A 27,598-nucleotide genomic window follows, 5' to 3' on the forward strand; every position below is an offset into this window, starting at 1 on the left:
GGTTCCTGTCCTGGCAAGAATACAGCTGGGCCCAAAGCTGCCAGGAGGGGCACCACAGCAGCCATAAAACAGGAAGGGGTTGCTGCTTCAAGCCACTGACTAATCTTCCAGGAAAAGTGGGATTTGCAAGCCTTTGCCTTCATGCCCCCACCCACCGACATGAGCCATCCTCTGCAGCTGCAGATGATTTACAGCGGGGCTTCATTGCTGAACGGAGTGCTGGCCATCAAACCAGCCTGAATAAATGTCCCCTGGGCTCTAGAACTCTTTCCTTTAAGTTCTCAAATGTGTGGGTGCAGGAAAAGGTGCTCTGGGGAATTCTGGTGTAAGCTAAGCCCTCCTTTCAAGGCTCCACTCCCCAAGGGAACGCGTCAGACACTCCTTCCTGGGTCTCCCCTACAACTGAGCCAGAATGCAAACTGCCAACCGCCAGCGGCTCACTGCATGCCTCACCTTCCACCTGTGCCTGGAGAGAAGGCAAGGCAATTTTTTCAAGTCCTCAATAGCCTGGGATAAGCAAATGTTAAGCAATTGTCCCACACAGGCAAGAAACTCCCTGCTCTGTAAACTCCAAGTGGAGAGCATACGAGCCCTGGGGCTGGATCAGGGCGAAGGGGGCTCCTCATCTTGTCCCACATCCTGTTCTCGCAGTGGCCAAACAGAAAGCAAAAGCCCACAAGCAGGACATGCTGAGTGCAGATGCCTTTCCCCTGCCCTTCACAACTAGGGCGGTCTAAAAGAAGGCCTTTCCCAAGCTGGAACCAGCCTGTGCCTCTATCCGTCAGTGCCAAAATAAAACAGAACTGTTCCACCAAGAGTTTAATTTGTAATTTTTTTTTATCTTAGCAGCCCATGTAATTTTTAAAAATTAGTATTTATTCTTCTCTCAACAAGGGCACTACCATACAAGAAGAAAACTGATCAATAACAGGGCAAAGTCCACATGGTAAAGTGCTGCAAGTTACACAGCAAGGACATGTCAGAAGGGCTGCTAACTAGTTTAACAACTGTGGTTGCCGCTAGTCATTTTAACTGTGCTATGGGTGCATCAATAGTTGCTTTGCTATTATTAACGCTACCCTGGCGGCTAATGGGTGATACAACGTTAGCATTGAAAATTCAACATGCTGGGTGAGAGAATTGAGGACAAAAACACGGCAGTCCATCACCGGGCAAGAAAGTTTGCTAAGGAGTGAGTTCAATTCCTGCAGCAATCAGGAGGTTAGCATATTATGCTACCTGCCAGCAGAGGGTGCTAGAACACAGAGCAAGGTAGACTCCCCCTCCCAAACCCAGAATACCCCTTCCCCCCTGCCCCTTGCATTGTACATACTGCTTCATGGCTATCAGCTTGGAGTCCATGCTCTCCTGCTTGCCCTTCATTGCCTGGACATCAGTCAATATCTTTGTCACGCTGTCCTGGCGAACCTTGATATCTTCATTCTTTATGCCAGATACCTGCAGGCAGAGGAAGATTTCTTACTTATGGCTCTTCATGGCTTCCAAACGAGAAAATAGCTGGCTGAGCATCACAGACAGAGTGTGCACTGCCTCTTCTCAAAGAGAGCGGCAGTCAGTGTGGTGTAGTGGTTAAGAGCGGTAGTCTCGTAATCTGGGGAACCGGGTTTGAGTCTCCGCTCCTCCACATGCAGCTGCTGGGTGACCTTGGGCCAGTCATACTTCTTTGAAGTCTCTCAGCCCCACTCACCTCACAGAGTGTTTGTTGTGGGGGAGGAAGGGAAAGGAGAATGTGAGCCGCTTTGAGACTCCTTAAAGGGAGTGAAAGGCGGGATATCAAATCCAAACTCTTCTTCTTCTTCTTCTTCAGTCAGAGTCCAACAAAGCTGCTGAAGACCAATGCCATATAAACTGCACGCCTTGCCAAAGGCGGTTCCTGAGCCCATCTCAAAAAGTGGTAGGATCACCCATTTGCCAGCAAAGAAGGCAAGCACACAGTTCACTGAAGTGTAATTTTATTTGATTGTGCTTCCCAGCATGCACTGCCACTCTGCTATCCAACCTTGGCTACTGCATGAAAGAATGATGTGCTTCTGAATTTTCTAGCGCGCGCTCTCTCTCTGTGTGTGTGTGTGTGTGTGCTGCAATTTTACACACACACACACACACACACACACACACACACATTTGACTGTTAAAAAAACACCCTCAAGCATGGCTCAGGGGGTATGGCTCAGGGAAGTAACAGAAACAAGCAAGTTTGAACAGTGGGGGGGCAGGGCAGTGAGAGTATGGAAACAGGGGCACATAGGTAAGGGTTCTGTGAAGCTTCTGCCTTCTCCTCAGTTAGGAGAACCGCTAATCTCAGTTTCAGAGAGAAAGCTATTTGCTGCTTTCATGAAACAATTTTGGGAACACGGTTTGTTGCTTCTGGTGAACAGTTTACATGAACAAGCAGCACTACAGATAAGCAGAGACTGAAGAGACATGAGGACAGCCAACGGACTGTAGAATTTAGAGACAGGCTTATTTAGGGAGCATTCTCAATGCAAGAGAGGTGCACTGATTAACGTGACATGATATGCAAGACATCCTAGCCTACAAGATGGCTTCAGCTGAGCCAGGGACTTCCAGGCTGCTCAGCAAGGCAAGCAGTGCAAAAAGAAAAGTTCAACAAGAGGAGAGATTGCCAGGGCCTCCTGCCATACACAGAAGCACACAGGAGGAGGTGGCGCGTTGGCAAGTTCACAGTCTTCTGTGCGCTCACTTATGCATGCGCACACACTCACCCACCCAGGTGCCTATCACAGGCCACCTCAAATTGGGTGATCTGAACCAAAGTTCAGACAAGACAAGGCAAAAGCCAAAAACACTGAGAAGGAAGAAGCAGAAATCTGCTCTCTGCACTATCCTGAAGCACCAAGGCAGCTAATGGCTGAAAGAAACAGTGCTGTTTCCATCCCATTCCATCTGTTCCTCAAAAGCTCCTTTGAATCTTGGCCAGCGACTGTTACGGAGGACTCACATTGGTTACTTTCCTCTTGATGTTCTCCAGGAGATGTTCTTGGCCGCGGAGGAAGTAGTGGTGCTGGAATTCAGTGTCATCCTTCTCGGGCTTCACCAGACCGCCCTGCTCAATGTGGATTACTTTCCGGAAGCCATCTGGAAGGCAAAGGAGCAGAGCAGGTTGGCAAGAAGGTCAGGGGAATGCTGGAGAAGCCGGCCTGTATTTCACGTGCAGCGTAAGCCTGCAGGGCAAATGGACCTCCCAACCCCAAGACTCTGCTTTCCCCCAGCATCAGAACCAGAAAGCAGTATCTGCTGAGTCTGCAGGTTGCTTAGTGCTGTCATTTTCCGGAGCCAACTTTCCAAAGTGAATCATACAAAATAGCACATCAGCGAATGATCTCAGCTCCCAAAATGCAAGGCAGGTGTTCCAGGAGGAGGAAACACAAATTGCCTTGCTAGAGCAGAGCACGGTTCACCTAGTCCAAACTCGTCTCCCCCGAGGCACCTGGCTGGCCACAAGCAGTGATGGACGTTCCTGTTTAGAACTCAGAATACGCCCTCTTTGAAGTTGGGAGTTCTCATTTTTCACATTTAGAGCCATTAGCTGCTCACAGACATATTCTCCATGAACCTGCTACCTCCTGTTTGAGTCCCACGTAAGGAGGCACAAGCTTCTCCATGACGTGCCCCTTGCAGTCCTGCTTGCAGGCCTGGTACTCAACCTCTTCTTTAACCCAGACACTTTTCACAGACAATGCCAATTCTATGTTAACAGTGCCAAACATTTAATCCTAACCTAATTTTGCCAAGATGAGCTGCCGTATGGCAGAAGAGGACGTCACTCTTTTCTTCACTACACCTGAAGAAGCTACTAGGCCAGTCTGAGAAGCCCCAGCACTTTTGCCCACAGGTCCTGCACGGTGCAGCTCATGTTCTGACAAACTGCCAAGGTGCCCTAACCCTACCTTCAGGCAAGCCCCTCGTGCTCGCAAGAGACTTCTGAAGTCAAGCGCACAAACTGTGCACCAAACAGAGAATATACTTACACATGTTCAGCTGCCGGACAAAGCTGGCCATGTTGTTGTGTTTGAAGTATTTAGGAAGGACTTCCTTGGCAAACTGGCCTTGGTCGAAGACATGGAAGCTGTTTCCACTCTGCAACAACAGAAAGAGAGATGAGCAAGCCTGTGCGGCAGCATTGCCACTGACCTCAAGCAGCTGGGCTGGCCCCCATGGCTGGCAACCCCACATGGAGGGGTCGCCCTTCAGGCACCGACGGATGTGAAAACAGGGCTATGCCTTCAGCCAGTAGAAATAGGGGCCAGATTCAGGCAGTCAAGAACCACATGGCAGCCACTTAAATGCACACAAGGGCAAAACATAAAAGCCCACAGTGGTTGCAGGTAATCACTGATCACGGCATTCAATCATGAGAAACTGGGAAGTCTGGGAAGCAGAAGGGTGGGTACACTGGGCTTAAGTCACCTGACAAGTAGATTTTTACACCCTTTACAATGGGTGTGGTTGCTCACATATCACTCTCGAAATGTGAATGCCTGGAAAAACCCCAGAAGAATGTTTTTTTTGGGGGGGAGGGGTTCAATTTTTCCATTCCCCCCCCCCCGACAAAACTTTCCTATTTCTACACTACTATTGGTCCATATGAAGATTTGGCCAATAGGATTCCTCAGGAGGCCTGTGCAGAACGCCAGTGTGGCTTGTTTAGTATGCTAAACCCGAGGAACTCCCTGAGCCAAAGCCCTTAAGAGAAATCCACACAGGCAAAGGGTTGACCACAGATTTGCAGGGGGAGCTGAGCAGGTATCGTAGGCCTGCCAGATGCAAAAACCCACCTGCTGTAACTATGGCAAAGTGGGCAGAGAGATGAGGCAAAAAGGCAGCCCATGTCAATGGCTGGAAGATTGTGTGGCATCTGCTGATCTTAACTGCCTCAGCCTTCTTCCTAGCTCAGCCACAGAGTTCCCAAGAGCTGGAGGGTGGAGCAAGAGGGGAGGACAGAGAAGCAAGGCAGCCGGCAAGAATGTGTGGCTGACTCACCCAACATTCCTTAACTGGTGCCAACCCCACTGGATAGCACGGCAGCCCCAGAGTTTCAACTACATACAGTGGTGCCTCGCAAGACAAAAATAATCCGTTCCGCGAGTCTCTTCGTCTAGCGGTTTTTTCATCTTGCAAAGCAACCCTATTAGCGGCTTAGCGGATTAGCGCTATTAGCGGTTTAGCGGCTATTAAAGGCTTAGCGGCTAAAAGGCTATTAGCGGCTTAGAAAGGGGGGGAGCGAAAAAAATCGCAAGACTCGCAAGACAATTTCGTCTTGCGAAGCAAGCCCATAGGGAAATTCGTCTTGCGAAGCACATCGAAAAACGGAAAACCCTTTGGTCTAGCAGGTTTTTCGTCTTGCGAGGCATTCGTCTTGAGGGGCACCACTGTACACAGGAGCCAAGTTTCTTAGCTCCATAGCAGACTAGGGAAAGACCTATGTAGTGAGGGACCCAACAGTGCCTGTGGTCCGCTCAGTGTGTCCCCATGTGAAGAACCGATAAGCTAAAACCTTGAGATTGACTTGAGTGCACTGGCCAAGGCAGTAGCTAACTGGGGCTCTCTTATCCAGAACTGGCATGCCTTCTCTTTGGAGGGGAGTTGGAGCAAGGCACTGAGAAGTGCGCACAAACAGCACATCTCTTGATGCACTGCAGGTGGCCACAGGCCTCCTCTTGCCCTCTGCTTTCTCCATATACAGTCAAATAACACCCAAAACTCAGATGTGTTCTGGTTTTCAAATGTTTTTTGGAAACCAAACATCCAACGAAGCTTCCGATTGAGTGCAGGAAGCTCCTGCAGCCAATCGGAAGCCGCACCTCAGTTGTCAAACCTTTCAGGAGCCAACCGGGCTTCTGGAACAGATTCCGTTCGACAACCGAGGTTTGCTTGCAATTTTTTGTTTTGCCTTAACCACATTTTCCTTCATTTGAGGAATTTCCCTTCCCTCCTGCATGCTCACTTGAGCCAAAGGGCTGCCCAGGAACTCCAGCTTGACAACAGCCATCCCAGCGCAGAATTGCCTCAAGACTAGAAGCTGTCCAGCAGGAGCAATATTTCAACCTTTGGCTATGCGAAAGGCATGCAACCATTTTTACTGAGCAAGATGACACGACTTCTCTGTCTCACATAGCAGGAATTTTATTATCAAAATATAATAGTCTCTACAGGAGACAAAGAGAGAGAGAAATTTCAATCTGGCAGAGTGATATAAAATAGTGAAAGGCTTTTTACAACTGGATTTTCTTTCATGGCAGGAAAAAGCTTTGCCACTGAGTCATCTTCTTTTTAAGACAATTCCATATGGTGGGAGAACAAAACCAGCTAATGCCAATACTAGGATAGGTGGGAACCAAACCAGACCAGCTGTAGACAAATCGCAACCCTGCAACAAAAGCGTGCTAGCTCCAGAGCAAGAGGACGGCATCTCGGACCACCCAAAAATGCAGCAGAGAAGGATGCCAAAGCCCTGCTCACATGCAGCCCTGCACCTCTCCGAGGCTGCCTATCCTGGGCGAGGGACTGCTACAAGAGCCCCGTCTCTGGAGCCACCGCTAGCAAAAGGATCACTTGGCACATTGCCCCCAAGCGCAAGGTCACACCCCCCCCATCTACGCCAGGCTCTTCCTAGTCCCTCCAAACACCAGATGTGGGCTTATCCACACAAGAGGCTCCAGCTTGAAAGGATCAGAACACCACTGACTCAAGTGGAAATAAATACCATTTGCTACACGAAGTGCCTAAAATAATGAGGTGTTGTACAAAGTTTTAGTACGCACATGGCCTTAGATCACTCAATACCAAAAGCCAACAATAACCAGGGTCTTACTGTCCACTTATTTGCCTTCTGAAAAAGCCAAGATTCAAGAGTCTGGAGGGACGGGGCAGCCTGATGCTGGAAGAGACAAGGTGCCGAGTTTTTCATTTTCTGTCATTTTAAAGACAGCAAAGCCAGTCTCTGCAGAAGGTGAGATGTGAAGGGCCCAGAAGGGGGAAAACACAAATTTTAAAATGGGGAAAAGTTTTCTTGAATTTTCTTGAGGATTATTTCAATTATTCCCCAAGGAAAACCTGGAAATTTTGGGAAACACTAAAAACAAAAACAAACAAAACCACCTCTTATTATTCTCTCCTACTGGCCAACTTTTTTGGGTAGGGAGGCAGTTTAACCCTTGGATCACATCGGACTGCTGAAGAAGGATAAGGAGATTGCAGAAAAGCCGAATGAATTATTTACATCTGTCTTCACAGCGGAAGATGCAGAGCAGATTGCTGCGCCTGAACTAACTTTTGCAGGCAAGGAGTCCAAGTCCCCCCCACCCCCATGGATCAGTACTGAGAGCCGTGCTTAACTTGTTCACAAAGGACTTAAAGCTAGGGGTGAGAAGTGAGGCAGCCAAGTGCGTTGATAATACCAAACTGTTTGAGGTGATAAAATGAAGACAGACTGTGAAGAGTTCCAAAAGGATCTCCAAAAGGATCTAATAACTGCACAAGACCACAAACATTTGGGTCCTCTCCAAATCGTTTCACTCCTGCTGCTCACTACAAGATCTCTGTAACTAGACCAGGGGTCGGCAAAGTTTTTGTGGCTTGGGCCAGTTCACGATCCCGCAGACGCTGCGGTGGGCCGGAGTGTGCGTGCATGCGCAAACGCTATTTCCGGTGTGGAGGAGGCATGCGCAGCTTCCCACTGGCTGCAGGAGCTTCCTTCAGCCAATGGGAAGCTGGCAAACGTCACGGAAGGCAGTCCCCGCTCTGCTCTGGTTTAGCACGCCGCATGGGAGCCAACCGAGTGGGTGTTGGGGGTCCATGGGCCGGTTAAACGACTCCCATGGGCCACTTGTGGCCCATGGGCCTTAGGTTGCAGACCCCTGAACCAGACAAACGCTGGCTCCCTCGGCCTGAAAGCGAGATGAGTGCCGCAACCCCATAGTCACCTTTGACTGGACTTAACTGTCCTGGGGTCCTTTACCTTTACATTTTTACCTCTGTAACTAAGAACGAGTGCCTGAGCTGACTTTTTTCATTATCCTTTCCAGTCTGTTTCCCTTTTGTTGTGTGTCTTAAGATTGTGAGCCTGAGGGAGAAGACTGCCTTCTTATCAATCACTGTAAGCCACTTTGGAAGACTTTTTCAGCTGAAGAGTCATGAATGTATGTCAGTTCTCCCTCCAGGATGGATTTGATTTAAATCAAATTGATTTAAATCACAAGTCAGTAAGACTTTTTTACAGAAAGACTCATTCTTGCTGGTATAATCTTAATATTTACAACTGCCCCAAATAATCTTACAGAAACCTCTGGAAAATTCATTTACCAAAAAATTTAAACATTTGGACTATAATGTAACTTAAATAGAAAACTATCTTTAGAAAGATTTTTCCTCCCAAATAATTTTATTTTTAAAAATGTGATTTAAATTTTAAAAATCTGGTTTTTGGGTTTGTTTGTTGATTTTTAGCCACCCTGTCACCCTTCCACCTAACCTTCCATTTTTACCCTGAAAACATGATCACACACAGCAGGGCCTTTTGGCTGTGACATCTGCCTTTATGAATGCCTGAAGTATCAAGGAAGATCCACCCGGCCTCATCATTTGTTAAGAATTTTGCCTTTTGGCTTGGCCTGTGGAAATTGTTGGTTTGTGGTGCCCTTGCTTTCACTTTCTGCAGATTAATTTTTACCTGCTGGTCTAGTGTTGTGCGTGTGCTGCTGCTGTTGCTGCCGCCTTTCACTGTTCTCATTTTTCATTTGTTTATTGCTTTGTTGGTTGCAGTTTAAACTTGGGGTTTTTTTATTTTTAGCTGCTTTGGCTGCCTTGCCAAAACAGGAGGGTGTGAACTCTTTGAAATTAAAATCCATTGCACATTATCTGTCACCATCAATCAAAACTTCAATAAGGTAGATGAGTCAGAAATCTAACATCCAGGTTTAGGGTACATTTCTAAATTCTGATCTTGGCAAGCTGCAGCCGACCTCAGATTGACGGAGTCAATAAAGGCACTTGGGAGAGCTACATGAAGTCAGTAAAACTTAATTTGGAATATGACACAGTCCATGTGAAGAGGCCATGCTAGTAAGCAATAGTATATTTATTATTTTATTTAGAGTAATTGTACCCTGTTCTTCAGCCAAAAATGCTCCCAGAGCAGCTTACATGAAATCAAAACAAGACACTCCCTACCTACAGGCTAATATGATAAATACATAAATAAATACACAACACACAAAGGAAAAGGGACAAGGAGGAAGAGGAAAATAAAATTCAAAACATAGGCACCAACTTCTCCTATACTGACCAGCTGGCATAGTTCAGAGGCTGGAGGAGCCTGATGGAGCTGGCTAGCTGCTAAAGGTGTCAGCTTGCCAATCAATACACAATTATTAGTAACATAATCACAGGGCACTTTACAATATACACCCATGCCTTGCTTACAAGGGATACTTCTAACATATATGTTCACCATATTTTATCAAGACTGCAAGGAATCTTCCTAGTTTATTAATGGAGGCACATTTATAAAGTGACAGCCTTCCATTGAGATGGAAGCTATCACACAAATCAACTCCAGACCGGCTGTCACTTTGGTCAGCCCACAAAATTATGACCGGGAAGTCTGAAGATAAAGACGGAATGAAGACTTGTCTCTGGTTTCTAACCCTGTACATACGGAGGCCAAGGAAGACAGTCAACACACTGGCTAAAGGTCTGCTTCTCCTTCCATTGGCTGTTGGAAGACCCCGTGGAGCTGAATTTGAGTGGGCATGGGGAGAGAAAAGGAACAGAATTCCATGCTGGATACATCTCAAAGTCTTTAAGGCGCACCTAGAAGTATTCATTCCACTAAACCCCTATTCAACAGTTAATCTTATGGGAAGGCCATTTTGAAGGGAGGGCCTTAAGAGGTGGTAATGGTGGGCCAACCCCAGACACAAGAAATTACCAGCTACCATTTATAGCGCCAAAAACTAAGCCCCTGCACCTTCCACACACTCCACCCAGTTTTGCAGCTGGATAACGTCCTTAAATGGGCGGCCTTAACACACCTTCTGCCAAAGTCAGAAGAGCCATGACTTGATTAACAAAGAAAGAAACCACTACAGTGGTGCCCCGCAAGACGAATGCCTCGCAAGACGGAAAACCCGCTAGACGAAAGGGTTTTCCGTTTTTGAGCTGCTTCGAAAGACGATTTTCCCTATGGGCTTGCTTTGCAAGACAAAAACGTCTTGCGAGTGTTCCGATTTTTTTCCGCTTTCCCCCCTTTTTCTAAGCCGCTAATAGCCTTTTAGCCGCTAATCCGCTAAGCCTTTAATAGCCGCTAAGCCTTTAATAGCCGCTAAACCGCTAATAGCACTAATCCGCTAATAGGGTTGCTTCGCAAGACGAAAAAACCGCTAGACGAAGAGACTCGCGGAATGGATTAATTTAGTCTTGCGAGGCACCACTGTACTTGAGTAGAAGTTACAAACAGGCAGCATTCCTGGACTAGGGTATTGCTTAGGGGGGTGGCAATATTAATATTTTGTATATTTATTTTGGATCCTATGATTTATGTGGAAATTGTTCTGTTTGGTTGTGTACTTTTTTGGCCCTCGTATCTACGGGACCGCCTCTCCTGGTATGCCCCACAGAGGAACTTACGGTCCTCTAATAAAAACATCTTGAAGGTCCCAGGCCACAGAGAGGTTAGGCTGGCCTCAACTAGAGCCAGGGCTTTTTCGGCTGCGGCTCCAACCTGGTGGAACGCTCTGTCACAAGAGACAAGGGCCCTGCAGGACTTGACATCTTTCCGCAGGGCCTGCAAGACAGAGCTGTTCCACCAGGCCTTTGGTTAGGGCACAGCCTGACTCCCTCCTTCAGCAATCTTTACAATACTTTAGTTTATGGTTGCCATTAATTTTGATTTTAATTAATTCTTATGATGTTTTTTTATATTGTTGCACTTTTTTAGTGTTGTTAGCCGCCCTGAGCCCGGCTTCGGCTGGGGAGGGCGGGATATAAACAAAAATTTATTATTATTATTATTTGTTTATTGTTTATGACTACTTTCATTATATTTGTAGTTCTGTAATTTTTTAAGCCGCCTTGCCTCTGAAGTAATCAGACATACTGGGAGCAGCTAATCCCTTTCCCCTACCCCTAACTAGGGTTATGGACTTTCACTACTATTTTTTTAAACGAATACAGGACTATTTGTATAACTCTTTTATTTGTTATTTTATCTATATTATAAAATTGCCTTCCAGTAACTTTTAATATTAGTATGAAGTCCAAAAGAGCACAAGTAGTTTAGCATCTCTATCTGGCAGCACTGTAAATAATAATAATAATAATAATAATAATAATAATATAATATAATATAATAATAATAATATAATAATAATAATAATATAATACTTATCCCCTGCTCATCTGGCTGGGTTTTGCCAGCCACTATGGGCGGCTTCCAACAAAAGATTAAAAATACATTAAATCAACAGTCGTTAAAAGCTTCCCTAAAGAGCGCTGCCTTCAGATGTCTTCTAAACGTCAGATAGTTGTTTATTTCTTTGACATCTGATGGGAGGCTGTTCCACAAGGTGGGTGCTACTACCGAGAAGGCCCTCTGCCTGGTTCCCTGTAACTTCCCTTCTCACAGCGAAGGAACCGCCAGAAGGCCCTCGGAGCTGGACCTCAGTGTCCGGGCAGAACGATGGGGGTGGAGACACTCCTTCAGGTATACAGTGATACCTTGGGTTAAGTACTTAAGTCGTTCCGGAGGTCCATTCTTAACCTGAAGCACCTCTTTAGCTAATAGGGCCTGCTGCTGCTGCCGCGCCGCCGGAGCACAATTTCTGTTCTCATCCTGAAGCAAAGTTCTTAACCCGAGGTACTATTTCTGGGTTAGCCGAGTCTGTAACCTGAAGTGTATGTAACCCGAGGTACCACTGTACTGGGCCAAGGCCGTTTAATGCCTTAAAGGTCAGCACTAACACTGACACTTTTGTGCTCGAAAATGTACCAAAACCAGCTGATGGCATGGCTCCCCAAATCTCGTTTCTGATGAGAGCAGCTTTTGCATCTCATTTGGAAACCAAGGACCCAGAGTCTGGAGGAAGAATGGGGAGGCACACAATGCCAGACGCTTGAAGTCCAGTGTGACGTTTCCACAGTCTGTGTTGATTTGGGGAGCCATGTCATCAGCTGGTGTTGGTCCACTGTGCTTCATTAAGTCCAGGGTCAAAGCAACCGTCTACCAGGAGATTTTGGAGCACTTCATGCTTCCTTCCGCAGACGAGCTTTATGGGGATGCTGACTTCATTTTCCAGCAGGACTTGGCACCTGCCCACACTGCCAAAAGTACCAAAACCTGATTCAATGCCCATGGGATTACTGTGCTTGATCGGCCAGCAAACTCGCCTGACCTGAACCCCATAGAGAATCTATGGGGCAATGGCAAGAGAAAGATGAGAGACATGAGACTGAACAATGCAGAAGAGCTGAAGGCTGCTATTGAAGCATCCTGGTCTTTCATAACACCTCAGGAGTGCCACAGGCTGATATCATCCATGCCATGCCGCATTGAGGCAGTAATTGATGCAAAAGGGGCCCAAACCAAGTACTGAGTACATATGCATGCTTCTACTTTTCAGAGGTCCAATATTGCTCTATTTGCAGTCCTTGTTTTGTTGATTTCATTTAATATTCTAGTTTTCTGAGATTGTTAATTTGAGGTTTTCATCAGCTGTACGAAATAATCATCACAATTATAACAAATAAAGGCTTGACATATCTCGCTTTGCATGTCATGAGTCTATCTCATATATTAGTTTCACCTTTTAAGTTGAATTACTGAAATAAATGAACTTTTCATGATATTCTAATTTTCTGAGTTTCACCTGTAATCCACCATTTGGTTACCATTGCAGCCAACTAGGCACCCCTTCTTAGAACCCAAGAAGTAAGACCTCAACACAACGCAACGCTCCTGCTATTGTTCCCCAGCAACTGAGGTTCAGAGACAGGCTGCTGCCTGTGATTCTCTCCCAACAATAGTATTTTTTTTTTACTTACAGAGAAGAGTGGGATTTGCCCTCCTCTTCAAGCAACTATTTCCTCATGTTAATGAGAACATGGCTGTATAAAACCAACATTTTCAATCCTATAATTAGGTCATCAATCCTATAATTGGGACTCCATGAATTACTTCCCGCTGTATTGAATTAAGCTGCTGTTCATTCTCATTAGGTTGATGCTTACTTCAGAAACCCCTCAAGAGTACAGAAGAAAAGAATGAGAGGCTTTGCTTTCCTACTCTCAAGGACTTCAACCTAAATCAAACATCTGAGATGACACAAAAAGTTTAAAGAACTAAGGTTGCACTGCTAACTACACATACCTCAGAACAAACTAAACACATGCACAGATTGATGTGCAAAGTCAACAAAACTTTGTTTGAGGGAAGCCTGTATTCCAATGGGGTGGAACACTGTGGATATTCCTGTTTCATTTCTTTACATAGAAGCGTTCTGTACTGGGTCACTGCCTCTGAAACAGAATAAGCTGAGCACAACAAGCACCCTTTGCCACCCAGTGGCCCTCTTGCTAAGACTCAGGCAAGTGCTCCTTATGACAGGAATTCCCAATATCTCTTTCGGTAGGAAAGGAATGTCCGTGGGGGGAGAGGGGGCATCTAACTACACGCTTTCACCTTAGAGAATTGAGAAGAAGCAAAGAGGTCAGAGTTATGCATTCTCCTCTACACCTCCTGGCATTAAAGCTGAACAATCTGGAGAACAGATACTGAATCTCGCTGCAAGAGACATAAACATTCCCACGAAAACTAATGACCAGCTTCACTCAGCTGTGCTGGAACCACAATGCTTGGAATTCTGACCACAACCTTGACACTGAAAAAGACAGCTAAATATAAACTGGAGGTTATGTGATTGGAAAAGGTCACAAATGGTCTAGAATAAAAAGGCAAACAGGAACAATGTGGTAGAAAGAGCAGAGGGGCAAGGAGAAGATGACAAAACCAGCAAAGGATATGGGAAATCAATGGCTACAATGATAGGGAAGAGGCAGGAAAGGACCAGTAAGTGTAGCCTGTTGGCAGGGGCCAGAATTACTGTAAAGAAATACTGATCTCTGTAGCCAGAATGACATAGCACCAGGGAGCAACCAGAATGTGGACACTGCCTGCAGATTGTGGCCTCCGGTCAGCATGGGCTCCTAGGCCAGCGGAAAGAGTTTCTAACCAAAACTGTCTTCTAGTCTGCATCAAAAGTATAATGTCCAGGTCAAGGGAAGCAATAGTACTGCTCTATTCTGTGTTCATCAGACCTCACCTGAAGTAATGTGCCTAGCTCAGGGCACAGCAATTTAAAAAGGATATTGACAAGCTGGAACATGTGCCGCTGGCAACCAACATGATCAAGGGTGTGGAAACCAAGCCTTATGAGAAGTGCTTAAGGGAGCTGAGTATGCACACGAAAGCTCATACCAAGAACTAACTTAGTTGGTCTTTAAGGTGCTACTGGAAGGAATTTTTTTATTTTGACTATAGCAGACCAACACGGCTACCTATCTGTAATTCAAACATCTTGAAGGTCTGTCATGTGGAAGATGGACCAAACTTGTTTTCTCCTGATCTGGAGGACAGAACCTGAACCAATGGGTTTAAGCTACAAGGAGATTCTGACAAATCATCAGGAAAAACTTTCTGACGACAAGAGCTGTTTAGAGAAAAAAACTTGTTTGGGAGCTGTTGGGCTGTCCTTGGAGATTTTTAAGCAGCGTTTGGATGGCCATATATAATAGATGCTTTAGTTGAGAGTTGGACTAGTTGACCCTCAGAGTCCTTTCCAACTCTATAATTCTATGATTCTATTATTCATTTTGGAAAACTTGAAAATGTACTGCATATTACCATGGCATCTTTTGAATCTGCAAAACTTCATTTCACCTGTAAGGTGAAATTCAGAAACGCTAGTGCAAAATTCGAGTGAAAGATGGAAAGTAGCATTAGCCATGTAATGGTACTCAGCAACAGCCATTAAACTCGCACTTTATATTGATTCTACAGCCCAAACCCATTCCCACAGGGATGGGGGACCTGTGGCTTTTCCTGTGTTGCAGGACTCCAAATTCCCTCACCCCAAACAGCATGGCTGCTGACCAAGGCTACAGTTTAATGAAGTCTGGATGGCCAGAGATTTCCCTTCCCTGCAGCATGTTGAACGACACTTGCTGTCCATGACCCAAACCCTGAGAGTTTCTCCGGGACAACAGGGCCCAACTATACCCGAAGCCAAAACAGTCAAACAAGTTTCCAGGTAACACCATGCGCTCCCTCCCTTCGTCTGCCAACGCCAGGCAGCCCCGCCAGGGGATTGCACGGGACACCGGCGAAGCGGCGCATCTCCTGCGCCCCAGAGTCCCAGCCGCAAGAGACGAGCTGGGAGGGCCGGGGGCCCCGGAGCCCAGAGACCGAAGAGTCGGCTCAGCCTCCGCCTCGCAAGGAGGACGTCCCGGGTTCAACCCCCCGCGGCCTTTCCCGCCCCACAGCCTGGGGAGCCGCCGCTGCTGCCAGCCAGGGCCGGCAATAGCGGGGCCGATGGGCGAAGGGTCTGGCTGGGCGGGAGGCGGCTTCAGGCCCCGGGGAGCCTCTGCCGGGCTGCGATCCGTGGGGCGGGGAGGGGAGCGCCCCCCCCAGACCCCCCGCCCGGCCCCCTCCCTCACCGGGCTCCAGCAGATGAGCGGGTCCGTCTCCGGGTCCTCCACGAGGGTCCACAGCTTGGTGAGGAAGGCGGGCACGTTGCTGCCCCCGCCCGCCACGCCGCCGCCGCCGCCCTCCATGCCGCCCCTCGCCGAGGCCTCCGGGCCCCGGGCCGGGCCTGCCTCCGCCGCCCGCAGGCGAGGCCTCCCTCTCCGCGCAGCGCCAGGCGCCGCCGCCGCCGCTCCCGAGGCTGCTTCCGCCGGCCCCCGAGAGAGAGAGCGGGCCGGGGGTGGCGGGGGGTGGGCGGGCGCGGCGGCCCCGGAGCAGCCTCCTCCCTGCGCCCTCAGCCCCTCAGAAGGAGCCAGGCATGGCCGCCGCCATCTTGTGACGCCAGATACAAAGCCAGCGCGCAGGCGCCGGGAAGAGGACAGGCCCCGCCCCCCTCTCGCTCGGGCGGCCGGGGAGGGGAAAGGGCCGCCGCGCGCATGCGCCGCCCCTGGCTGCTGCTGCTGCTGCTCTTCCTCTGGGCTCCCTCCCCCCAAATATAATTCTGCCCCTTTAAAATACACGCTTTGCAGGCACAAGCAATGGGGGGGGGGGGGTTTGTATATGGATAGAGATTGTGCAGGTTTGCATATATATCAGTCCGTTCTGCCCCTACTGAATTTAGAGGGGGCGTGGCACGCAGAAGAGGGTGAAACTGCGGAACTCCCGCCCACTGGAGGCTGTGATGGCTCCCAAGCAGATTGGTGCGGGAGAGGGCTTCTAAATCCCAGTTGCTGGAAACCACAGGAGGGAAGAGCTGCTTTTGTGCTCAGGTTCTGCTTGTGAGCTTCCCAGAAGAGGCTCCTGCCATCTTTTTATCAATCTCTAAGCTATCCTGCGAGTCTTCCTTGGCTGGAGTGGTTAGGGTTAGGGTTAGCTTGTCTTTATGCATACTCGCAATGGCTCACAAAATACCATTAGCATAATATAAAGGTAAAGGTAAACGGACCCCTGACCGTTAGGTCCAGTCGTGGCCGACTCTGGGATTGCGGCATTCCTCTCGCTTTATTGGCCGAGGGAGCCGGCATACAGCTTCCGGGTCATGTGGCCAGCATGACTAAGCCTGGCGAACCAGAGCAGCGCACGGAGACGCCGTTCACCTTCCTGCCAGAGTGGTACCTATTTATCTACTTGCACTTTGACGTGCTTTTGAACTGCTAGGTTGGCAGGAGCTGGGACCGAGCAACGGGAGCTCACCCCGCCGCGGGGATTTGAACCGCCAACCTTCTGATCGGCAAGTCCTAGGCTCTGTGGTTTAACCCACAGCGCCACCCACGTCCCTTTAGCATAATATATGCAGGTTAATTTAGTTTCCTATGCATAGCAGGTATATAATACTTTCAGACAATTTGCAGAACATCTGCAGCGCTTCCAGTCCAGGCCCTGATTATCTTTCTTTTACTCGGCCACCTGCAAGCCATTCTGCCTGGCTGATGCGTCCAACTTGTTCCTAGCTCTTAAACCCCCCCCCCTCTGGTTCCACCTTTAATATTACAGATGCTGGGAGGAAGGAGTACTGGAGCTGGGGTGGGCATGGTTACGACAACCGTGTAATGGCGGCCATTGTTAATGCAGCAGGTTATAGGTGTGGTGTGGATGAAGCTGGTGTGCGTTTGCTGCTGTACTCACCCCATACAAACAAAAAACCCTCCCCTGTACTTTGCAGGAAAGATAAAAACTGCCTTCTGGATCAGACCAATGGCCCAACTAGTCCATCATCCTGCATTGCAGAGGGTTGGGCTAGGTGACCATTGGGATTCCATCCAATTAATACGATTCTATGATCCTCTGATCCTGTACTCACATTGGCCAACCATATATCCCTATGGCGGTGGTGTCCAGACTTTTTTCAGAGGGCCAGTTTGGATGAAGTGAAGGGCCGTGGGCGCTGACCAAATGACCAACTGAAGTTGTTTTTTTAGGACTGAAGTTGTTGAGATTTTTTTGGGGGGGGGATTTTACCCTAGGGAATAAACTGCCACAGGGGCTGGATTAAACCGACCGGTGGGCTGGATTAGGCCCCTGAAACGGACTTTGGACATGCCTGCTGTTATGTACTGAAATTCTCACCCTGGGCCAGCAGGGGGATACTGTAGATAGTTTTCACTCAGGTCCACATATGCAAATAAGGAATTGAAAGTGACGTTCAGTGATTGGATAGTTACAGAAAGTTGTTACTGTTGCGTTGTAGTGGAGCTCTATATAGGCAGGCTGGTTGAACCCTTCAGTTCAGTTCTGTTCTGGCCTGTGAATAAACAAGAGCTGTTTGAAGAATCGCTGTGTCGTCTGATATGTTCACCCACAACTTAACACCTGCCCTATGGGAAGCTGCAAGCAAAATTTGAGCACAAGGGCACACTCCCTTCCTGTTGCTCCCTGCAACTGGTATTCTCAGAAGCGCTGCTTTCTCATGTAGACAGAGCATGGCCTCCATTGGCGAAGCCACCCATGAGGAAAAAGTGAGGCAGGGGGCAGCAGATCCAGCAGTGCTCTCCTTGGAGGCCAAATCTGCCCGGCATGCTGCCTCTGCAGTGGCCTCTTGGCCAATAGTTCTCCCACCCTTGTTCCCAATGTAGAGGTTTATTCCCTGCTTGTGCCTGATGTAGGTCTTCACTTGCCCCTTCTTCACAATAAAAAAATTCCTTCCAGTAGCACCTTAGAGACCAATTAAGTTTGTTATTGGTCTGAGCTTTCGTGTGCATGCACACTTCTGAAGTGTGCTATCTGAAGAAGTGTGCATGCACACGAAAGCTCATACCAATAACAAACTTAGTTGGTCTCTAAGGTGCTACTGGAAGGAATTTTTAAATTTTGTCTTGACTACAGCAGACCAACACGGCTACCCTTCTTCACAGACAGGTGTAGGGGAAGCATTTTGTGGTTTGCCTCAGGTTCCAGCATGTTGAGCCAGCCCTGCTAGGAGCCATTGATCTGAGTACTAAATTGAGAGTTTCCCTCATTGTCCAAATTACAACCAAAATTCCATGCGCTAACCTTGTGCTTCATTACTTTGCGTATAACTGTGCCATGTGTTTCAATGATTGACAGCAGTCACACAAAGGGAAAGTAGGAGAGCTTTTCTTTTTGCTGCTAGCTTTCATTGAGAAATGGGGGGGGGGTTGGTTTGGAGTGACAGCTGCCTGTTGCTCAATCACAACTATGCTGAAGTCTTGCAGTTTTCTATTGTTTAAGAACAGGGTAAGAGCCTGCTGGATCAGGCCAAAGGCCCATCTAATCCACCATCCCAGCTCTGACAGCGGACATGGTGGAATTATTATTATTATTATTATTATTATTATTATTATTATTAAAAAATATTTATATCCTACCCTCCCCAGCTGAAGCTGCTGTGACGGCAGCAAGAATATTATTGGCACAAAAATGGAAGCAAGAAGAATTACCAACAATGGAAGAATGGCGGATGCAATTGATGGACTATGCAGAACTGGATAAATTAACTGGAAGGATTCGAAACTTGCGGGACCAGAGATTCTTAGAAGACTGGAGTAAATATACAAACTATTTGAAAAGTAATAGTAATGAACAGATTACACTAGTAGGACAGTAAGAAGTTTTGTAAGGAGAATTATATGAAATATTACAAGAAAGACTGAGGAGAATTATTAGTTGGTGACAAAAGTGATAGATATATTAAGAAATGCAGAATAAGTGCTAAAAAATGGAAAATCACCAGAGGTGTTGACAGAAGTCTAAAACAACGTATAAGAGAAGAAGTTATGTTATGTGATTGTTGGAAATGTTATGTTAAAAAAACTAATAAAAATGTTTTTTTAAAAAAAGGAAATATACCAACTATAAACAACTACCTGACATTCAGAAGACATCTTAAGGCAGCCCTGTTCAGGGAAGTTTTTAATGTATGATATTTTAGTGTTTTTTGGTTTCTATGGAAGCCGCCCAGAGTGGCTGGGGAAACCCAGCCAGATGGGTGGGGTACAAATAAATTATTATTATTATTATTATTATTATTATTATTATTATTATTATTATTATTATTATTATTATTATTCCCCTTGTAACGAGCAGCTTTCTCTACTGAAAGCTCTCATTTCGGAGGAAAAAGGGGAGGAAAAGAGTTCCAAAGTCAGCCCGGAAGCTACGCTCCATGTGCACGTCTACCCTTCGTGTGTCTATGTGCATCAAGGTCCCTTCGAATCCATTCCTGCGACCATAGACTTAAGCGATCGTAGCGCCTGCGCAGTACGCGCGGGTTGGTTTGTTTTTTTGCACCTCGGGCCTGTGGAGCGCATGCGCGGAGCTGAGAGCTGGCCCGGCGCGCGTGTGCTGACGTCACAGCTTGACCTCTGACCTCTCCCCTCAGGTTTCCCCTCAGACCCGCTTTCCCCGCCGGGTTTCGAGTCTTATCGCTGAGGGAAAGACGGCGACGCCGCCTCCCTGAGGGAACCGAGGAGAAACCGCGCTCGGCTCGGAGGCGAAGGCGGCGCGAGGGAGCGAGCGAGCGAGGAGGGGCGGGGCCGGCTCCTTCCCGGCGCGCCTGCGCACTGGCCGGCAGCTGGAGCGGCGAGCGCACGCGGCGGGGACGTGAGGCGGCTCGAAGGGGAAGCATGAAGGCCGCCGGGGGAGAAGGGAGCAGCCGAGGCGGCGGCAGCCGGGTGAGGGCCGGGACGGGCGGAGGGCCGAGGGGGGGAAGAAGAGGGGCAGCCCCTCCCCCGCGCGAGACCCCCGGGAGAGAAAGGGGGCCGGGAAGGCCCTCCGGGAGCTGCGGGGCCCTCCGGGGCCGGGGACCTGGCCCGCCCCTTCCTCATCCCAGAACAACAGCCCCGCGAGGCAGGTCGGTCGGGCTGAGAGGCTGCGGCTGCGCAGGCCACGCCCCCTGAGCTCCACGTGGCCCCGTGGAGGATTCGAACCCAGGCCTGCCTCAGCCTTTGCCCCGTTCTGCTCTCCCTCTGGCAGGTGGAGCCCCGAGAGCCAGGGCAGGCAGCCCCAGAATGGTGGCAAGATCCTGGGGGGCGGCTGCCAGTCAGGGTGGGCAGTGCTGGGTCAGGCGGGCCAGGGGCATGAGGTGTGGGGTGAGGCACCTTCACGTGTTGTGTTGTAAATCACCGTGTGGTCCTCGGATGAAAGCCACCAAAGAAATCTAGTGATGGGGATGAGGATGGAGCCCCAAGAGCTCCTGATGAGCAACAGTCTCTGGCTTATCAGGAGGCAGAATAATAATAATAATAATTTATTATTTATACCCCGCCCATCTGGCTGGGTTTCCCCAGCCACTCTGGGCGGCCTCCAAAAGAATATTAAAATACAATAACCTATTAAACATTAAAAGCTTCCCTAAACAGGGCTGCCTTCAGATGTCTTCTAAAAGTCTGGTAGTTGTTGTTCTCTTTGACATCTGGTGGGAGGGCGTTCCACAGGGCGGGTGCCACTACCAAGAAGGCCCTCTGCCTGGTTCCCTGTAGCTTTGCTTCTCGCAATGAGGGAACCGCCAGAAGGCCCTCGGCGCTGGACCTCAGCGTCCGGGCAGAATGATGGGGGTGGAGACGCTCCTTCAGGTATACTGGACCGAGGCCGTTTAGGGCTTTAAAGGTCAGCACCAACACTTTGAATTGTGCTCGGAAACGTACTGGAAGCCAATGCAGGTCTTTCAAGACCGGTGTTATATGGTCTCGGCGGCCGCTCCCAGTCACCAGTCTAGCTGCCGCATTCTGGATTAGTTGTAGTTTCCGAGTCACCTTCAAAGGTAGCCCCACGTAGAGTGCATTGCAGTAGTCCAAGCGGGAGATAACCAGAGCATGCACCACTCTGGCGAGGCAGTCCGCAGGCAGGTAGGGTCTCAGCCTACGTACCAGATGGAGCTGGTAAACAGCTGCCCTGGACACAGATTTGACCTGTGCCTCCATGGACAGCTGTGAGTCCAAAATGACTCCCAGGCTGCGCACCTGGTCCTTCAGGGGCACAGTTACCCCATTCAGGACCAGGGAATCCTCCACACCTGCCCGCCTTCTGTCCCCCAAAAACAGTACTTCTGTCTTGTCAGGATTCAACCTCTCTGGGCACTTGGCACCATCCTCATCACCATGACTAAAAAAATAAAAATGAAATCTTTTCGGAAATGAAGCCAGGGCAAGTTTTTTACAGTACATCAAGCAAAACTGGGCCTTTTCCTTTGGCGATCACTTGTAGCCGAGTAAGATTGTCTTCCATGAACACAGTTTTAACATTCAGCCCGTAAGTGACTGTGGAGGCCAATTCTGGATCCACACGTCCTTCCACAGTGGGGACATTGGTTTCTGGACGGGAGTTGGTCACGGTGAGGATTTGCCAAGCGTGCCTTCCTCTTAGCATGTTTCTCCCTTGCGTCCTGAGTTTGAGTGTCTTCAAAGCCCATAACACCTTTGGTAAAGGCTGTTCTCCAACTGGAGCACTCACAGGCCAGTGTTTCCCAATTGTTGGTGCTTATACTACATTTTTAAAGGTTTTTTAGTCTTTAAACCTATTGTTGACCACCACCATTACGCTTTCCATTTTTAAGTCTGGAATGAAAACTGGGTAGCGATGTTGGAAGCTGGGTAAAATTGTCTCAACAAGACCTGGGTCTAGCATTATTGGGTGGGTGGGTTGTTGAAGACAAGAGGCATATCTGAATGGCAGGGTATATGTTTCTGGTGCCCCGCAAGACGAAAAACCCGCTAGACGAAAGGGTTTTCCGTTTTTCGATGCGCTTCGCAAGATGAATTTCCCTAGGGCTTGCTTCGCAAAACGAAAAAGTCTTGCGAGTCTTGCGATTTTTTTCGCTCCCCCCCCTTTCCTAAGCCGCTAATAGTCTTTAAGCCGCTAAGCCTTTAATAGCCGCTAAACCGCTAATAGCGCTAAGCCGCTAATAGGGTTGCTTCGCAAGATGAAAAAACCGCTAGACGAAGAGACTCGCGGAATGGATTAATTTTGTCTTGCGAGGCACCACTGTAATTAGTTATTGTCTCTGCAGCCTATTGACACCACAAGTGATGTTTGTAGCGTTGTTTGGGAGAACCTTTTGGCCTACAAGGGGATGATGATGATTTATTAAATTTCTATGCTGCTTTTCATCTGAAGATCACAGGGTGGCTTACAATATAGGGATTTGACACCCCTGCTAGTACACTCTTCTAAAGCTTTCTGTTTCCTTCTGGCAGCCTCTCCTCAGCATCCTTCCCCTCGAGGAGCAAGAAGGGCAAAGTGATGATCTGACAGACAGTGATGAAAGTGTATTCTCTGGACTCGAAGATTCTGGGAGTGACAGCATCACAGAGGATGAGGAGGAAGACCACGACAGTGGGGTCGAGGAGAAGTCAGAAGGCGTCTTGCCCCCTGAAAATACACTTGTAAGTATAGAATACTCTGGAGTGCTGCGTCTATGGCACTGTGTCTTTAGGTGATTCTTTTCATGTAGCTTTTCAGGAGGGAGGTTCTGGATAAAGAAATCACATACAGTGGACACTCGGGTTGCAAATGTGATTCGTGCAGGATGCACGTTCGCAACCCGCAGTGTTGTGTCTGCGCACGCTCGGGTTGTGATTCGGCGCTTATGCGCAAAGCGCAATTTAGCACTTCTGCGGATGCACAACTCCCAAAACCCAGAAGTAACCCGTTCCGGTACTTCCTGGTTTCGGCGGGTACGTAACCTGAAAAAATGCAACCTGAAGCATCTGTAACCCGAGGTATGACTGCATTCCTTCAGTGGCAACACTTCAGAGGTTGTCATCCTGTCACTGTTCTACACATACAGTGGTGCCCCGCAAGACAAATGCCTTGCAAGACGGAAAACCCGCTAGACGAAAGGGTTTTCCGTTTTTGAGCTGCTTCGCAAGACGATTTTCCCTATGGGCTTCCTTCGCAAGACGAAAACGTCTTGCGAGTGTTCTGATTCCCCCCCCCCGCTTCCTCCCCTTTTTCTAAGCCGCTAATAGCCTTTTAGCCGCTAATCCGCTAAGCCTTTAATAGCCGCTAAACCGCTAATAGCCGCTAATAGCGCTAAGCCGCTAATAGGGTTGCTTCGCAAGACGAAAAAACCGCTAGACGAAGAGACTCGCAGAACGGATTAATTTCGTCTTGCGAGGCACCACTGTATGTTGCATTTCTTCATTTCATAGAATTGTAGAGTTGGAAGGGACTTGTAACGGTCATTTAGTCCAACTCCTGCAAGGTAAGAATCTTTGCCCCAAGTGGGACTCAAACCCACAACCCTGAGATTAGGAGCCTTGTGCTCTGCCGTCTGAGCTATCCCTTCAGTTCATATGTCATGCTTGTCATTTTGCAATGAAGTTGGTTTTCCTTGGGAAGTTTCCCGTTTAAGAAGTTCAGGTGCACATACAATGTTAGGCAAGCTCAACAGCTTCAAAGCTGTAATTCATGTTTTTCAGGTGATTGTGTGCCACGCTGTGCAAGCAGAGTTTCACTTATGCAACAGAACTTCCCCTTCCCCTTTTCTCCCTGTGCACCCCCAAAATTGCTCCAGAAAGTGTATTCTGGGGGTGCATGGAGGCTGCAGGAGAGAGAATGAGGAAGAGGCATTGTGCAAATGGGAGTACAGTGGTACGTTGGGTTACAGACGTTTCAGGTTACAGACTCCGCTAACCCAGAAATAGTACCTCGGGTTAAGAACTTTGCTTCAGGATGAGAACAGAAATCGTACTCCAGTGGCGCAGCGGCAGCGGGAGGCCCCATTAGCTAAAGTGGTGCTTCAGGTTAAGAACAGTTTCAGGTTAAGAACGGACCTCCAGAATGAATTAAGTTCTTAACCCAATGTACCACTGTATTGTGCAGTTGGAACAGCAGCTTTGGATACAGCCCTGTGTGAAGCATGCACAGTTCTCCGGTTGCTAAAATGTACTAGTAAGCGAAGAGTTTTCAGTTCCTTTGGTTTTTTTAACATTTAAGTTACGTCTGGGAGGGGTGCGGAAACCTCAGCTCAAGGTCCTCATTCCCTCATAGGCAGCCTTCCAGCGGTCACATGTTAATTGTGGGTGAAGCAAAGAATGTGACTTAGCTTTGTATGTTCTAGCCATGCAAAAGGAAAGGAAAGTGCACACACCTCCATCCAGGCCAGGAAGAGGCATTAGCACATTCAAGGACACCTTCCAGCCAGGAAACTGCACCTCAGGAGGGTGCCGAGGGGGGCTGGTAAGGGGTGTGGCCTGTGGACAGTCCCAAGGACTTGTCAGAGAGGTGGCTCAACTTCTCTACCATGGTTATAAAGGAAATATTTACATTTATACAAGTATACCAGTTACTATTTTTTAAAATAAGATTTAAATCTCAAAAAGTATGCTTTAATTTCTCACAAATTTTAGATCAAGTACATGTGTTGTATTGGTACAAAATGCTTAATATGGGGTATCTTTTTTAGTTTTGCTTACTAAATACAAGTAAAATAAATGTGCTAAATTAGATTACTCTCTAGAGGACACCAGAAAATAGCCCAATGTGAATTAAAATATTATTGATGCAAATTATCCTAATATGCCCTGGGGCATTTTCCAGATCAAAATTTTCTGGAAGACCCATATCACTGTCACATTGCAAGGTATCTTCCTGAAAAGCAAAATAAGAGGCTTTAAATAAATAACAAAGCAGGCAAATTTATATGCATGTGCAGAGAGAGAGAGAGAGAGAGAGAGAGAGAGAGACATCCTCAGCGAAAGACCTCTGTTGCAACCTGGATGAGCTTTTCTCCCATTGAATATAAAGTGTGCTTCCCTAGGGAAGAGCAGGGATGTTTTATTCTTGGTAAGGATATACTGAGGGGAATTTCCCTCCCCCTCCGACATAATCATGCAGATACCTAAAGGAGAATCAACAATTTCCATTCAAATGTTTTCAACTTTATGTTTTATCCATGGTGTTTTGATTTTTTAAAGCCACCTTTAGCCCCGGTTCTGGGGAAAAGGCGGGATATAAATAAATATTGCCATCCCCAATAGCTAGTACCCATGGTGACTGTGTTCCACCTCCGCTGTCCGATGCTGTAGGCCTATTAATACTCTTAATATTGGGAACTGCAGATGGGCAGAGTGCTGTTGCACTCATGTCCTGCTTGCAGGTTTGCCCCAGGGATCTGGTCACCGCGAGAACAGAATGCTGGGCCATTGGCGTGAAGGAAATTCTTGTGCAGTGGTGCCCCGCAAGACGAATGCCTCGCAAGACGGATAACCCGCTAGACGAAAGGGTTTTCCGTTTTGGAGGTGCTTTGCAAAACGAATCTCCTATGGGCTTGCTTCGCAAGACGAAAATGTCTTGCGAGTTCCTGCGGGTTTTTTCCCTCCCCCCCCTTTTGCTAAGCCGCTAAGCCGCTTATCAGCTGATCTGATAAGATGATAATCCGCTAATAGCGCTAATCCGTCAATGGGCTTGCTTCGCAAGACGAAAAAACCGCTAGACGAAGAGAATCACAGAACGGATTCTTTTCGTCTTGCGAGGCACCACTGTATCTGCTAAATCTTCCAACATTCTGCTTCATTTCACGCTCATGAGTTCCAGTGTTGTGTGTTAGAGAGAAAAACGTTTCTCTGTCCTCTACGTCTATCCCAGACATAACTTTATAAATTTCTTATTGCGTCCCTCCTTACTCACCTTTTCTCAAAATTAAAAAGTCCCAAACACAGCAACTTTTTATTCATAGGGTACTCAATCCATCCCCTTGATTATTTTGATGGCTCATTTCTGAACCCTTTCCTTTTTGAGATGAGCTGACTAGGCAAGCTTTTCAATATGTGGATTGACGTGCTTACTTGAGTAAAAAACTGGTTTCCGACAGGCCTCCTAGTGTGGTTGGCATATTTGCATTCCCATATTTGCATTCCTATTAGGACTCCCTGATACGTTGATCTGTGAGGCTTTGCTGCTGTCCATGATTCGACCTGTTTTGCCTAAGAGAACATGTCAGTGCTTTTCATGCTCTGGCCTTCCTGTTGCAGCTGAGCTGAGCAGCTGCTTTTGGCGTGTGGTGCTCACTTCCCTCTCCCAGTGCACAATTTTTCCTCTGGCTTGGCTTTAGACAGTAAGTTTCTTCATTGTCAAGAGCCTGATGCTCTGTGCATTGTAAATAAAAATAATAGCAAATAGATATATATATATATATATGCGCAAGGCCTCTCTGCTTCTGTCATCAGCCTTATTCATCAGGGCTTGGCAGCCAGTCAACTTGGCAGGGATCCTGGGGAGCATGAACGTGTAGAATGGAATAGACAACCATCAGCCGCCGATGGAGATGGAAAGCTCCTGTGCGTGCTGCAGCTCTGCCGTGTGCTCCAAAGTTGGGAATTCTTCTATATTGTTACTGGTGGGTCTCCTTCCTCAAGGCAAAACCTCCTCTCTTGTGCATAGAAGCAGGAGGAGGTGGAGGAAGCAAAGGAAGATGCTTTACCCAGGGCTTAAGAAACTTCCCTTGATTTTGCTGGCTCAGGATGCATAAATTTGTGATAAATAGATGATTCTTTGTCCCTGGAAGGCTGTCTTAAGTTGCAAGCATGCACAATTCTTTGGAGTGTTCAGACACAAAACAGCGGGAGGCAAGGCAGTTTCATCTTTGGAAAACTCTGGCATGCCATCAGCCGCAGTGGCCGCTTTTGCCTGGGTAGTTCATTGGGCGACAGGCTGCTGGCCTGAGGAGCCTGGGTGTCATTACTGTTCTGTTGTGAAGCTCAAAGGTTGGCCTTGGGCACATCCTTGTCTTGGCTTAACCTACCTCACACAGAGTTAGAACTGTAGAGGCAATATGTGTGTGCTGGCCTTAGCTCCCTGAAGGAAGGGTAGGATTCAAGTTTCAAATAATGAAGAGGGCACTTGACTTCACAGACCTCCAAG

At 47.9% G+C, this 27,598-nt stretch overlaps 2 protein-coding genes across 3 annotated transcripts in view; one reads left to right on the forward strand and one right to left on the reverse strand.

Annotated features, from left to right (window-relative positions):
• Positions 1–15,905, reverse strand: part of HSF1 (heat shock transcription factor 1) — a 46,515-nt gene extending 30,610 nt beyond the window's left edge. For both annotated transcript variants that reach the window (XM_082235710.1, XM_082235709.1), the window contains exons 1-4: positions 15,754–15,905; positions 4,014–4,122; positions 2,984–3,120; positions 1,334–1,458 (exon numbers count right to left, since the gene is read on the reverse strand). In XM_082235710.1, coding sequence (XP_082091836.1) covers positions 1,334–1,458; positions 2,984–3,120; positions 4,014–4,122; positions 15,754–15,870 — 488 coding nt within the window. In that variant the 5' untranslated portion in view covers positions 15,871–15,905. The remainder of the gene's footprint in view (positions 1–1,333; positions 1,459–2,983; positions 3,121–4,013; positions 4,123–15,753) is intronic.
• Positions 15,906–20,111: 4,206 nt separating this feature from the next.
• BOP1 (BOP1 ribosomal biogenesis factor) overlaps positions 20,112–27,598 on the forward strand; it is a 66,259-nt gene continuing 58,772 nt past the window's right edge. Inside the window, exons 1-2 of the mRNA XM_082235670.1 lie at positions 20,112–20,409; positions 22,930–23,118. Of these exons, the coding sequence (XP_082091796.1) occupies positions 20,362–20,409; positions 22,930–23,118 (237 nt within the window). The 5' untranslated portion in view covers positions 20,112–20,361. The remainder of the gene's footprint in view (positions 20,410–22,929; positions 23,119–27,598) is intronic.

The sequence above is a fragment of the Podarcis vaucheri genome (genome assembly GCF_965113315.1).
Source record: "Podarcis vaucheri genome assembly, chromosome: 8".
NCBI lineage: Eukaryota > Metazoa > Chordata > Lepidosauria > Squamata > Lacertidae > Podarcis > Podarcis vaucheri.